Source organism: Belonocnema kinseyi, chromosome 3 (genome assembly GCF_010883055.1).
Source record: "Belonocnema kinseyi isolate 2016_QV_RU_SX_M_011 chromosome 3, B_treatae_v1, whole genome shotgun sequence".
Lineage (NCBI taxonomy): Eukaryota > Metazoa > Arthropoda > Insecta > Hymenoptera > Cynipidae > Belonocnema > Belonocnema kinseyi.
The window spans coordinates 30,530,477-30,543,935 of NC_046659.1; the positions used below are offsets into that span (position 1 = coordinate 30,530,477).

Genomic DNA, 13,459 nt, shown 5'->3' on the forward strand with positions numbered 1-13,459 from the left:
GAATTGCTATGAATTACTTATCTTTAAATACGTTTCCGAATTTCCCAGTAACTGCATATCGAAGCACAATTTTAAGAAAGTTTATTTATACCAAAATGAAAACAGACAGAAATTATAAATGTTAATGAAACATATCTAAGTATCATAAAATAAGTTTAAATTCAAAATCCAGTGCTTTGGCGCGCTTTCCTCAATTGATGTTCCTTTATATTACGCTTTTAGTTTGCACTAATGAATTTACCGCCTTAATGTATGTCCTATCTCTACTTTGTCATATGTTCGTCGTCTGTCCATAACTATTATAAAGTTGTTTTTCTTTTCAATAAGGATTTAATCTTATAATTAAAAGACCTCTTAAATTTTGAGGTTTTTGTCTTCTTATATATTTTAAAAAACATTTTTTCACGTGTTACCAAAATTAGAATTTTAACTGGTTTTTATTTTTAATATTTGACTTGATAACATGGACTTGTTTTCACTTCGAACAGAATACAGGTAATTTTATCTCTTTTACTTCAAATTAGTTAATGATGATGTAAAAAAACTGTTGGTATTTATATAAATTTATTTTAGATTTCTTGAAAAAGGCAGACAGTCATGCCGAAACGTCGGAAGGTTGAATAAACGAACTTTTTCAGCAATTCTCGTTTATTATGTATTTCATTTGCGACTACTAAACACTTACAAACGACAGAACTAATTTTAGCTTACCCTGATTTTGGAAGTCCATTTCAACTTGAAGTCGATGACTTTGGTTTTCTTTCTACGAATAAATTTGTTTAGAGAGTCCACTAAGAATGTCTATCCGATGACTCTTTTCTATGTTGCTTTGTAAATTTACAAGAACTATTAATTGTTCAAACAATTACGATTGCAAATTAAGAGTTTGGCTTTCTTTCTACGAGTCAATTTGTTTACGGAGCCCACTAAGAATGTCTATTCGATGACTCTTTTCTATGTTGTTTTGTAAATTTACAATAGCTATTAATTGTTTGAGCAATTTCGATTAAAAATGAAGAGTTTGGCTTTCTTTCCACGAATAGGCTCCATTTTTCAACATAATTAAAAAATAGTATCTTTCCGATGAAATTTTTTCTATGATTCTTTTAAAATTTACTATTATTAATTGTTTAAACAATGTTTAGCAACAAATTTAGGGCATGGCTATTTTTCAAGGAAGAGACACAATTTCTTCTACGGACTGAACGAAGAAAATCTTTACGATGACTGTTTTCTGCGTTTCTTTGTAAATTTCCAAGTATTATTAATTATTTAAACAAGTTTTATGAGCAAATTGACAGTTTATCTATTTTTAAAATAAAAGACTTAATTTGTTTTCGAAGTTAACTAAGAATGTCTTTCTATTAGTATTTCCTACGATACATTGTAAATTTATAATAATTATTAATCAATCAAACAATTTTCATAAACATATTCAGAGTTTGATCACTTTTCAATTAATAAACACAATTTGCTTACGGAGTTAACTAGGATTGTCTTTGCGATTACTCTTTTCTAAATTATTGGTTAAATTTACAAGAATTACTAATTATTTTACCAACTTTCATAAAAAATTCAGCATTTGACTTTTTTCTAACGAGTAGAGTCATTTTTTGACAATTTTAACTTAGAATGTCTTTCCGATTAATTATACTTATCAAATTTTAAAGATTTATTATTTAAACTACATTCATGAGCAAATTAAGAGTTTGGCCGTCTTTCAAAAATATGCTCAATTTGTTTACGGAATCAACAAGGAATATATTTCCAATCACTTTTTCCTACGATACGTTGCAAATATACAATAATGATTTATTATTCAAATAATTTTCATACACAAATTTAGAAATTGACTATTTTTTATATTTTGAACCACTTGAACAATTGAACAAATTTTTTTATAAGCAAATGTATGCACTATATATTTAATAAGAATTAAAAAAGAATAAAAACTTTAATTTTCATTAATTTCAGTATTATTTTCTCTTTCTTAATTTCTTCCAGTAATGTAATAATCTCTTCAATTGAATATTTTGCTTCATCAAGGTTTTCTGTAGTATATTTTCTCTTGATATATTTTTTTCATATTTTTTAATGTAATTAAACACTCAGTCGAACATATAACCAGTATTATTATTATTATGTACCTATTGTAATATGCTTCTTATGTTTAAAATACCGTTGAAAGACATGTATAATACAGGGGTCATCCTCGTTGCTAAAGCATCATTTGAGTCTTTTACTATGAGTAAATATACCGCAGGAGGACTCAACTTCACTGTATATCGAAAGGATAGACAAACTTTTGTCTTGAGTAATGGATAAAAAGGGATATATGTGAATAAGCAGAGGTTTATATCGATAGAAAGACTGGGTTTCAGAAGGATAGGGCTGACTTATATTTGAAAATGATAGATAAGGTTTTCGATTGCATAACAGATAGAAAAGAATAGAGATGGATAAGCTGTGGAAACGTTTAAATAAAAAAATTGGGATTCAAGAAGTTAGGGCTATCTCAGATTTTAGAAAAGATAGAAAAGGGTTCAATCAAATAAGAAGCTAGGAATTAAAAAGGTAAAACTAGATTTTGGATTGCCTACTGAATAGAAAGATAGCTGTGGATAAGCGAAAAATTCATTTGTTTGGAAGCTGCTCTAGAAAAAGGAAGAGGGAGTGAAAAGAAAAGAATAAATGTGGGTAAGTGGCAGATAGGCATGGATAGGAAGATTGGGATTGAAAAGAATAAAGGTGACTGTAGATTTAACGAGAGATAAAAGAGTATCGAAGGGATAGACATTGGGATAAAGATGGATAAATCGCTTATTTCAATTTCAACCTTAAAGATAGAAAATGATTCAAATGGATATAGACTATCCGTCTATAGTTCACCGTCGACCAAAGTTGATGAGTTTGGAAATAGTTGAAAAGAATTCTATGTTTTTAGAAGAATTCAGAGAATTAGAAATAAATACAAATATATCCTAAGTTATTCAGGAGGATGCGAAGATATTTAACAGAATTCAAAACATTAAAAATGAATTTGAAGGAATCCAGATAATTCTGCAGAATTCAAAAGACTACATTCAAATTATTTCAAATCAATTCAAAGATTTGTACAGAATTCTGCAACATTAAAAAAAACTGTGCATCCTAATCTAGTAGCAATTCACCCGGCGTCCACAGTTGCTGAATTTAGAAACAGATGAAAAGAATTTCAGGTTTTGAGATGAATTCAGAAAATTAAAAAGAAATCAAGTTATAATCTAAATATTTCCAGACAATTGTTTAAAATATTTAAAAGAATTCAAAAGATTACATGTGAAGTCTAAGAAATCGAGAGAATTCAAAAGACTTGAAAATATTTACAATAATTCAACCTTAATTCTACAGGGTTTAGATGAATTAAAGAAATGTGAATGGAGTTAAGACTTCTACAGAATTTCTCAAAATTAAAAAAAAACGAGTACATCTTAATTCAGCAGTAGTTCACAATCGACCAAAGTGGACGACTTTGGAAATATTTGAAAAGAATTCCATGGTTTCAGAAGAATTCAGAGAATTTAAAACATTTTATTGAATTTCATCTGATTTAGGGACAGTCACTGATTATTTGCAAGAATGTACGCTCACCAAATTTCGAAGAATCTAGCCTAAATTTCCGTTTCTTCCAAGCATCGAATTTCAGTGACCTAATATTTTATCTGGAACATGTTTTAATAAAAGAATTGATTTTTTTGCAAAGTTATTTTACGGTTCGATAAAACTTAAGACCACTCGATTAAAAAAAGTCAATCGCATTCGTAATCGCACCTTTTTTTGAAAGCTCGAAGCAAGGAGATGTTACCGCGGTAGGAGTTACTGCTTTTCGAGATTGCACGCACGCTTTAAACTACTGTACACATGTATACAATTCCAATGCCCTATAGTACCCATGATACGCAAAGGACCCAAAAATGTTTGAAGACTTTTCGTTTTGAATTTTTTCTATTCTATACGCTATTGGAAGGAACGACAATACTCCTAAGACACCCTGTAAAGGTAATATGCCAGTCTCTTATAAGAGACTAGAAATTATAAAATAAAGTGGAACCTACAACACCTGAACATTTGTATAAAATATATAATATCTAAAAGCATTTTTTATTATTTCTGTAGAACTAGGTGTACGAAACATGATTTGATGTACATTGACAATATATTGTTTGGAGCACCATAAGCTAAGGACACCGCGTAATTTCACTGAATTGTAAGATTTTAAACACTGGAGTAAATTCAAAAGTCGATATTACACATTTCGTTATTTCCTGCATAATTGATAAATGATGACATTTTTAGCACGTTTTCAGAGAAAACCAAGGCGGTGACAAGAAGTTAAGAGATGAATGTTAATAAGAAGTTTGAAATTTTCCTTAAAACTATTTATGAAATTGTAGACTTGTCTTTTTACATATTTGTTGTCTTGTGACGCATAAGGAAAATATGGAAATGGTGTTACGTAGACTTGTATAAATAACGTAAGTATTTGAAATTCCTATTCTCGCTTTATAGGACAATAATATTACTCGTATACCAGAATCTAAAATGCTGTCAAAAAGGCACGACTAATGTACTTATAAAGAATATCTATTTTTTCGTTAAAAGAAAAAAAAGTGTGCTATTAGTTGAGAGAAAATTAATATTTGAATATCTTGAAGGAGAAATGTTAATTTATCATTGAAAATATCAAAATTTGCAAAGCTTTCGAAAAATTGTAAGATCATCAATCCTTGTACGCAAAAATTTATTATTCTTAGATATCGGGATAGTGTACTCGGAGAGATTCAATGTACAAATTAATTAAAATTGAAATCCTTCTATGCAGCTGACTTCGAATTTAATAACAATCCATTTTTTGCAAGAAAAATGTTCAAACTTGAAAAAAAAATGTTTTAACGAAATAAATATAAGTTTTTAGAAGTACGTTAGGTGTGGCTTTCTAATTGACGTTTTAGATTTTGGGAATGCGCGTAAATATTATTGTTCTATAAAGCCAGAACAGGGTTTTCAGTGCTTAACTTATTTATATGATTCTAAGAAATTCGCCATTTCTATATTTGCCTTACACATCACAAGGCAACAGATATGTACAACGGCTACTCTATAGTTTTACACATTATAATTAGAAGTTATACAATTACTGTAATTTACATCAAGACAAGATTTGCAAATAATTTAATGAAAAATTTTAAGGAACATTTTTAAAGTATTATCAACTCTTGAAGTATCAAAATAAATTTATTATTCCAAAAAGATATTAATTATTGATTTCAAAGACAGTTATATTACTGTATACGACAACCATTCGGACATGTAAATAAATATAACAAAACAAATATAGAAAATCACGAATCGCATTATTTCACATTTAAAAATTTTAGGACTAGACAAACGTTTCTTACTGCTTCTTATTTAATTTTCTAAATATTTAACGAGATACTGCGTTTCGTGTGAAGGTAAGTTGGGTTTGGAAGAAATGTTAAAATTTTCTTTGAGGTTACACTAACATGTTCTTAAATTAGATCAAATATAAAAATTGGAGAAAAAAAGATAATTCGCCAACATTAAATGTTATCTGCCTAGGCGATAAAATTTGTATTTCGTATTGAATAAATTACCCAAAATCATTAGCAAAATAGTAATAAGAATTAAGCTATGTCAAAAAGAAGGGATGTAGTTGAGAGTAGTAAACGGATGAAAAGTTGCCGACTCGTCGTCTAAGTCTGATGTTCCTCCATCGCTTTTTCCCGTCCATTTTCACCGTAACTCAATTTTGCTGACTACTTGTAAAAACTGCCATGCTTTCTAAAGAAATACCAATATGAATAAAATGTTGAAATAAAATAGCTACCAAAATATTTCCTAATTACCAATCTAAGACAGGGAAATATGAAAAAAGTAATACTGAAAATCAATTTACTCGATTCAGCAAATTTTATTGCAAAAATTCCAGCCACAAGCAGGGTTGTACAGTAACGCGTCACTCGAGGTTTCTGACGTATTATACGTAAGAAATGTAGTATACGTATAAAACCTGTAAAAAATGTAATAAAGGTAGTGGACCCAGAAAGAGTATAATATAACCTCCCTTTTTTTAAATTATGTTTATGTTGTTAAAACTTACATTGTTGTTGTTTATCATAACTTCATTTGACATAAAAATATCACCAAGAATATCAAAACTGATACCACTCATTTTATAATTATTATTTTGACTACTTTCGTCTAATTGCATCAGATTTTCTTCTGAAACAGCGAAAATCCTTTAATCATTGGTTTTTTTTATTTTTAAGATATTGGCAGTTCGGATGGGTTTGAAAATGCACCTGTGGTTTCTTAACCTTTCTTTAGCCGTATTCGATAATACGCGGTTGCACCCTCACAAAACGCACTATTTTTACCATTTTTTTTAAAGGAATGATAATGCTTCCCAACATGGATTCCTCGGTCTGTCGCCTCTATTCATTGTCGAAGTTGTAGAATAATAACTTTTTTCATTCACGTTAAATTTCATGCATGCAACATATAACGGCATACTGCTATCGGCGCTATTTTAAAGTTATGGAACGAAATGTGATAATGTCGACGCCATCTTGAAAACGTATATTACGTCAAAAACCTCATGTAATTTACCTAAGGTATATTACGTGCACAACCCAGGCCACAAGAGAAAGTGATACGAAGTGTCTAAATGATGACAGCAGCATAAGAGAGCGTTAGATTATTTTAATCGTATATCCGCAGTGAATATTGATAAGGAAATTCACCTTTTCGAAGCAACACAAAATCAGTTGTCACATTCCATATCTTTAGGCAAAAGGAATTTCCATCCGATAAGTCAAAACCTGGCCTCCATGATGATGCCTAGCGTACCCTATCTCCCTTAATAGTACATGTAGATCTCCCTCCTCCCACTACAAAAATTTTCAACAATTCCCAACATATCCAGTCGCTCGACCCAACTACGGGTATATGTACCCCTTCATTATATGCTTCCATTTATGCAACAGCTAGATTATGGTAGTACCAATCAAATGTCCCAAACCCCGCCGAATAAATTCGGCGGAAATTCTAACCCCATTAGGCCTTAATTTCTAGGTATAGGGCATTTAAACTTCTGCCAGGCTCGTGGCAATGACACAGCAGCGAGTCTATCATCCAAAGAGCGCCCAAACCAGTAGGTAAAATCGAAGACTCACCAGTAGTAGAATTAAGTGCGCTCGAACTGGGTTAGGTCGAGCCGGGTTCAGACGACAATCTAGTAAAATTAAGTTCTTTACGTGATTAAATGACAGTTAAAGATGAAGAATTACTTTCTATAGCAGGAATCACTAATCATCTAATAGAAAAACTTGGTACAGTAGATTTTACAATTTTGAAATCGCCCATAAATTTACAAGTCGTTCTAAACAAATTTCCTTTATGCACCGATGAATTACGAGGAAGAACGCACTTGTGTCAAGTGCAAGCACAATTATCCTTGAGAAACAACACGCTAGTTACTATTTTCGAACCCATAATGCAAATCCCTGTTGTAAATAAGGAGTCACGTGAAGCTAAGAGAATTCCTAGTTACTATTTCCGAACCCATAATGCGAATCTCTTTTGTAGATAAGGAGTCACGAGAAGCTAAGAGAATTCAAACACTGGGAGGGACATACGTATGTTAAGTTACAGTATCATCCAAGGATGGAGTGTGTCATGTTCCCGCAATAAGCACAAAAAATGAAGACCCTTTTGATTTTGCAAGTTTCCTGGCGAGGAAACTTCCGAATCAGAAGACGAGTAGCTATTACGCGAATGGAAATCATCTTACGAGGAACGAGTCGAACAAGGGATGATGAGTTTACACTCCGCTCACCTAATTTCAGAAGAGCAGGAAGTTGTACTCTGTTGAGCAAACGAGTATTTGGTTGTTTTTCTTTAAACAACGAGGAGCTGACTAACAATCATTTAGTCAAGCATCACATTCCAACTCCCCCCTTTATTGATAACCTCAAGGACGCTAGACGCTTCTAGGACACGAAAATGGCTAGTCTTGATCGATTTCCGAGCTCTGAACGAGAAGGTTATAGGCGATGCATATCCCTTTTACCCAACATCGCAGACATCTTGGATGTCTGCAAGTAGGTTGCAATCTGGCAAGTAGGTTTCACCAGGTTGAAACACACCCGGACGGCAGAGCGAAGAACGCTTTCTCTACTCTTCTTGGGCAATTTGAGTATCTTCGGATGCTCATGGGAAAGATAATAGCCATTCAAATGTGAGTGGGAACTGAAACAGAGACGAACTTTTCGCAAGTTGCGAAAACATCTGATTAAAAAGCCCATCCCTCGATTTTGATCTTCCTTACAGACGACCGACTTACTTCTCCAAGGGTCGCAGGACTGCGAACAAAGATATCAAGATACGGAAAAAGAATGGCTGGCAGTACCATATTCGGTGCAAAACTTCCGTCCATGCTTGTATAGGCTAGACTTTACCTGAGACTGTGATCACGAGTCTGCTCACTACTACCCCTGCAATACCGCTAAAATAATATGTATGAGCGGAGGGCGTTTTACGCTTAAATACAACTCAACAGGGAGAAAGTTTCCCAATCAATAAGCTTAAAGCTGTAAGAGCTGGTTCAACGACATCACAATCTTCGACTGCCCTAGGAAAACTTTTCGTTACGAGATCTTCTTTCAACCCTGTAAAAGCCGATCACAAGCCTTCTCGGACACTTCTTAAACCCCGAGAAAGACAGAAGGGAATCTCCACATCGAATGATTTTGACGAGTCATACGTGCCTCCTGCAGCATCTCATTAACCCGCAGAGGTTCGCTTCAAGATCTTAACGACCCTTCCGATAAAGATATCTTACCTATTTTATAACGACTCACACCATTGGTTTTTAAAACATACCCTCCTCCAAAAACTGCGCCTTTCAAGCTCCCATTTCCAAATCCACCGTTCCCCCCTCTACACGATCCATTCGTGGATGTGTACGTGGATGGCGCGAGTTTCTTCAATAAGGATGCTCAAGAATCTAAGAGCAGGAGTATGATTTGGCCAATCAATATTTAATCATTTAAAAGAAAATTCAGAGGCGCCAAACCAATATTTCTGCCGATATACAAGCAGACAATGCAGCTGCTCGAGAGGCAAGCGAAGCTGGATCAGATAGTACTAGTGTTCTGTCAGCAATATTCTGTTTGATGGTCAGTATCTTTGACTTGTTCAGTGTGTGATAATGGATCCACAGTTCGCGCGCGATCTGTCGAACCTCGGCGGTCAAATTCCTCCCAAATGCTATGTAGTCAATCACACACTGAATACGGGACGCGTACTGTCTTGCCCATTTTATCTTTGTGGTGAGTTGATGCATTTGTCATTTGGTCTTATGATAACCGTTAGTTTTGTTTTACGGTTTGCATCTCCCAAAGCTCTCCCTGCATTGTACACACCACAATTGACAGCCCAGAGGTCGGATTCTTCGAAAAAATCTTCCTGAAGCTTATCATCTAGTTCAGCCAGCTCTTTGGACTTGAGAGAAACCTGAATGTTTTTTTGAATAAGAAACCTCTCTTTTTCTGTTGCCGGCTTATTCTGGCTGCGGTTCACTAGACACTCTACTTATATAACCCATTTTCTGGAGTTCTTCGGCAAGGTTTCGCAGTCGTTTATGCGAAAAATGCGAGAGCTCTGGGCGTTTCTCACACCACAGAGCATGCTGTCGCGCCATGTAGTGGTTTCATTAAGGGGCCGTACGTGTATCATAGTACTCCAGTAGGTCGTCCCTGAGTTGATCTGTTCACTCAAGAGATTTTGCCGGTCCATCAAATGAACTCCAGTCTTAATTGGCTCCCCCACCTAAAACTATGTTTGATGTTGTCATTGTTGCTCACACGAGCAGCTAGGGAAAAGGGTTTGTCCATCCTTGTAAAACCCCGCATGCAAGGATAAGGCTAAATACTCTTAAGAGGTCGTCCGGTATCACAGAGTCACCGTTTGAGACACCTTACCCAGACGCCATTCAGCTTTCGGCTGAATGATTGTGATTGTCTTAGAGTGTGATTATCTTAGACATTCAGACAAATGCGACATTATGCCTAATGTCCGAGCAATTGGCCAAATGCCGGTAATAACATAATCTACCTATGTTGTCCTTTCTTTCGTCTGATTGCCTGAATCTAAGGTGGACCTTAGCCGTCTGTATGCACCTACAGATTAATGCCTAAAGTAACCCGGGCAATAGGACAAATTTTATTCTCTACCAGTAACTATACATTTACTTGAAATTAGAGAAATGCTATATCTGTTGTTCGGTGTATTATAAAAATAGAAAAATTGTGGAAAATAGAGAAATCTTTATAAAATAAATGAAATTGTTTTACCTCATAATACATTCATATGAAATCCCAGTAAATATTGTGAAACCATTAATTTTCAAACATAATTAAGAAGAATTTTTAATAAAAGAGTTCAATTTTTAAACAAGAACACGAATTTTCAACTAACATGATAAACATTCAACCAAATAAATTAAATTTTCAACAAGCCAGTTTGAATTTCCGCCAAGTAGTTGAATTTTTAACAAAATACATGAATTTACTTTTAAATCAATAACCCTACATTTACATGAAATCAAAATAATGCTATATCTATTGGTCAGTGTATTATAAAAATTAATAAAGTAAAAAAAGTGATGATTTTTTTTAAATAATAAAATTACTGTTATTGCCTTATCATATATTCACAGTAATTTCCAGAGATAGCTTTGATCTGAAATCGCATAACATTATTTTAAACAATTGGAAACACCAATTAACCGACGAGCGTTGTGTTTTATCAGGAGTGTAGTAGTCAAAATCATTCATTTTTAAAAATCAGAAAGAAGAATTTTTAACAAAATAGATGAATTTTCAATCCTCAATTAAAAATGATAAATTTTCAAACAAAAATTGAATATTTAAATTTTCGGTTAGAACTATTAATTTGCAAAGAAAAAAGCAGAAATTTCAACAAACCAGTTCGACTTTCCACCAAGTAGTTTAATTTTTAGGAACAAAAAAAAATGAATTCTTGACGAAAAATGTAATAGTTAATATTTCATTAATTTTAAACAAATGACTTGAATTTTCAACAAAAAAGGCGAACAATTAACCAATCATGATAGATTATTATCAAGCAACTGAGACGAATTTTTAACAAAAAAGATGAATTTTCAAGCCAAAAAATGAATTGGTTTAAGGCAGTTGAATATATATTGACAAAAATATATAACTTCAATACAGCATTTTTATACTTACAAGTAAATATACAGTTTAATTTTGGATTTTTTTTCTGATTTTTTGCATACGACATGAAAATATTTTTTTTTGCTGATCAGCGCCGGGTTTTGAAGAAAAAATTTATATTTTGTTTAATAGTAAAAAATAAGAAACAATCGAGAAAAATTCCAGCAACGTTAAGTGTTAGCTTTGTGTGGATACTCACAGCACTCTCATCTACCCTCATGAAACTCAAAAGGCAGACACACTGGGGCGCATCGAATTGCTTGTAACGAATGACCCTTTCATTGTTATGAGATGCAGGTGAGTTACACAAACTCAAGTAATGAAAGCATGGATTGATTCAATTTTAATAAGCAGAATTAGTTTATTCATATATTTTGAAGAAACTGAAAAAAAGGTTAATGAAAATCGGTTGATATTTGCAGTAATAATATAAATGTTAAAATGCACACTAAAGTATAGCCAAATACACCGTAGTGCGGTAGGACAATCATTTTTTTCGTTCAGCAAAGTCTCCCGACTTCAATTTAGTCCCGATTTCCATTTTTTTATTTGAAGTGCGCTAAACTTCAAAGCGCACATAGGTCTAGCATATTTGCATTTCATTTAATTATTTATGATATATGTACTCAAAGTATCAGAAAATCGAGATTTTTCACAAAATTATTATTAACTCTATAACAGTGGTTGGCATATAATAAATATCTTCTTAAATGAATTCAAGAATACTCCCACAATGCCAATAATTTTATAGTTGTACGTTTTCATTATTATATAAATCTTAAATTGAGAAATACCCAATTTTGAAATTGTTAGGTATAAAGAATTTTTTGCAAAAACTTGGAATTTGTAGATTTCTATTTTGGGTTTTCCTTTATCATCTGAATTGGTGTATATATTCCTAAAACTAATATATGTTTGATTCTATTTGTTTAAGTACAACAATTGTTGATTTTGTAAACTACTGAAATAAGATAATATAAAACTTTGGCCTGGAAAATAATTTGTTTCGCACTGAACCTGCTTCATATTTTGGTTAGAGATTTACATAAGCTTTTCTATGTAAAATTAACAATAAACAATTGTTATTATTATATTCCAGTTGTCACGGAATTTTCATGTATTTAAAAAATATTATAATTTTTGTTGAACAAAATTTGTTCTCCCCTGAAAATACTTTACATTATTGTAACATTGAATTTTAGTAACATTTTCTATAAAAAATTAACAATTGTAATTGAGGTGACAGATGCAAGAACTCGACAAGCGCTTAAAACCCCCTAGAAGTATTGTCCACGCGGAAAAATTTACGGATAAAGAAAGTAGCCGAAACGTGAAACAAAATTCTCAATATATCGTCGATGACTACAATCAACGCACTTTGTTTAAAAAATTATTATGTTTATTGTTCACTAGAATTTAAACAAGTTTTTCTGAAAATTTAAAGAAAATCGCTCAAAAATTGTACTAATAATTGAAAATAAACATACTAGTAGTAATGCAAAATTTACATAATTCTTTCAAGTATTTTGTTGTATTTTTTCATTCATTACGCATAATCATAATGTCTTGCACCGAATTGTGCATAAGAAAGGTTAATATTACAAAGTTGTCGCGTAACTTCATTCCAAATATTTTATTTCAACAGTAAAACGAATCTGATTTTTCGAAAAATATGAAAGAAGATTATTATTTTTATGTATTTGAATCAGGAGAATCACTGAACAACCAAGGTGTTATGTTTTGAGAACTTCACGTTGCTTCGAAAATTTGTCTCCCGTGAATATTAGAATTATCGACTTGAAGTGCATCGCGTTCTAGGGTTCGTGCGCGATGCTTTTGTTTAGTTTTGTACAAGATATACAATAAGTTCAAGATCACCCTGTATGTATGTGTATATGTATATATATATATAATTAAAAATTTGTCATAAGGACAACCGCTGGATTTCGCCGAGAGCGGATACTATCTCTGAATACTATATATACGATATATACTATATATACTATATATACGGATACTATCTGACGCTAAGAGAATTCTAGAGCGGAGGGAGAGATGGGTATATATATATATATATACAATTAAAAATTTATCATAAATTCAGCGTAATTTCAGAGTAAAATTTCAGCCACAGCCACGTC

At 32.4% G+C, this 13,459-nt stretch overlaps 1 protein-coding gene across 4 annotated transcripts in view; it reads right to left on the bottom strand.

Annotated features, from left to right (window-relative positions):
- LOC117169281 (phosphatidylinositol 4-kinase alpha) overlaps positions 1–13,459 on the bottom strand; it is a 215,076-nt gene that overhangs the window by 18,853 nt on the left and 182,764 nt on the right. The window contains exon 22 of one of the 4 annotated variants that reach the window (XM_033355576.1): positions 5,388–5,841. The exons of the other annotated variants lie outside the window; for them this stretch is intronic. Coding sequence (XP_033211467.1) covers positions 5,817–5,841 — 25 coding nt within the window. The 3' untranslated portion in view covers positions 5,388–5,816. Of the gene's footprint in view, positions 1–5,387; positions 5,842–13,459 lie in introns of those variants that run through there. 4 annotated transcript variants of the gene reach the window in all.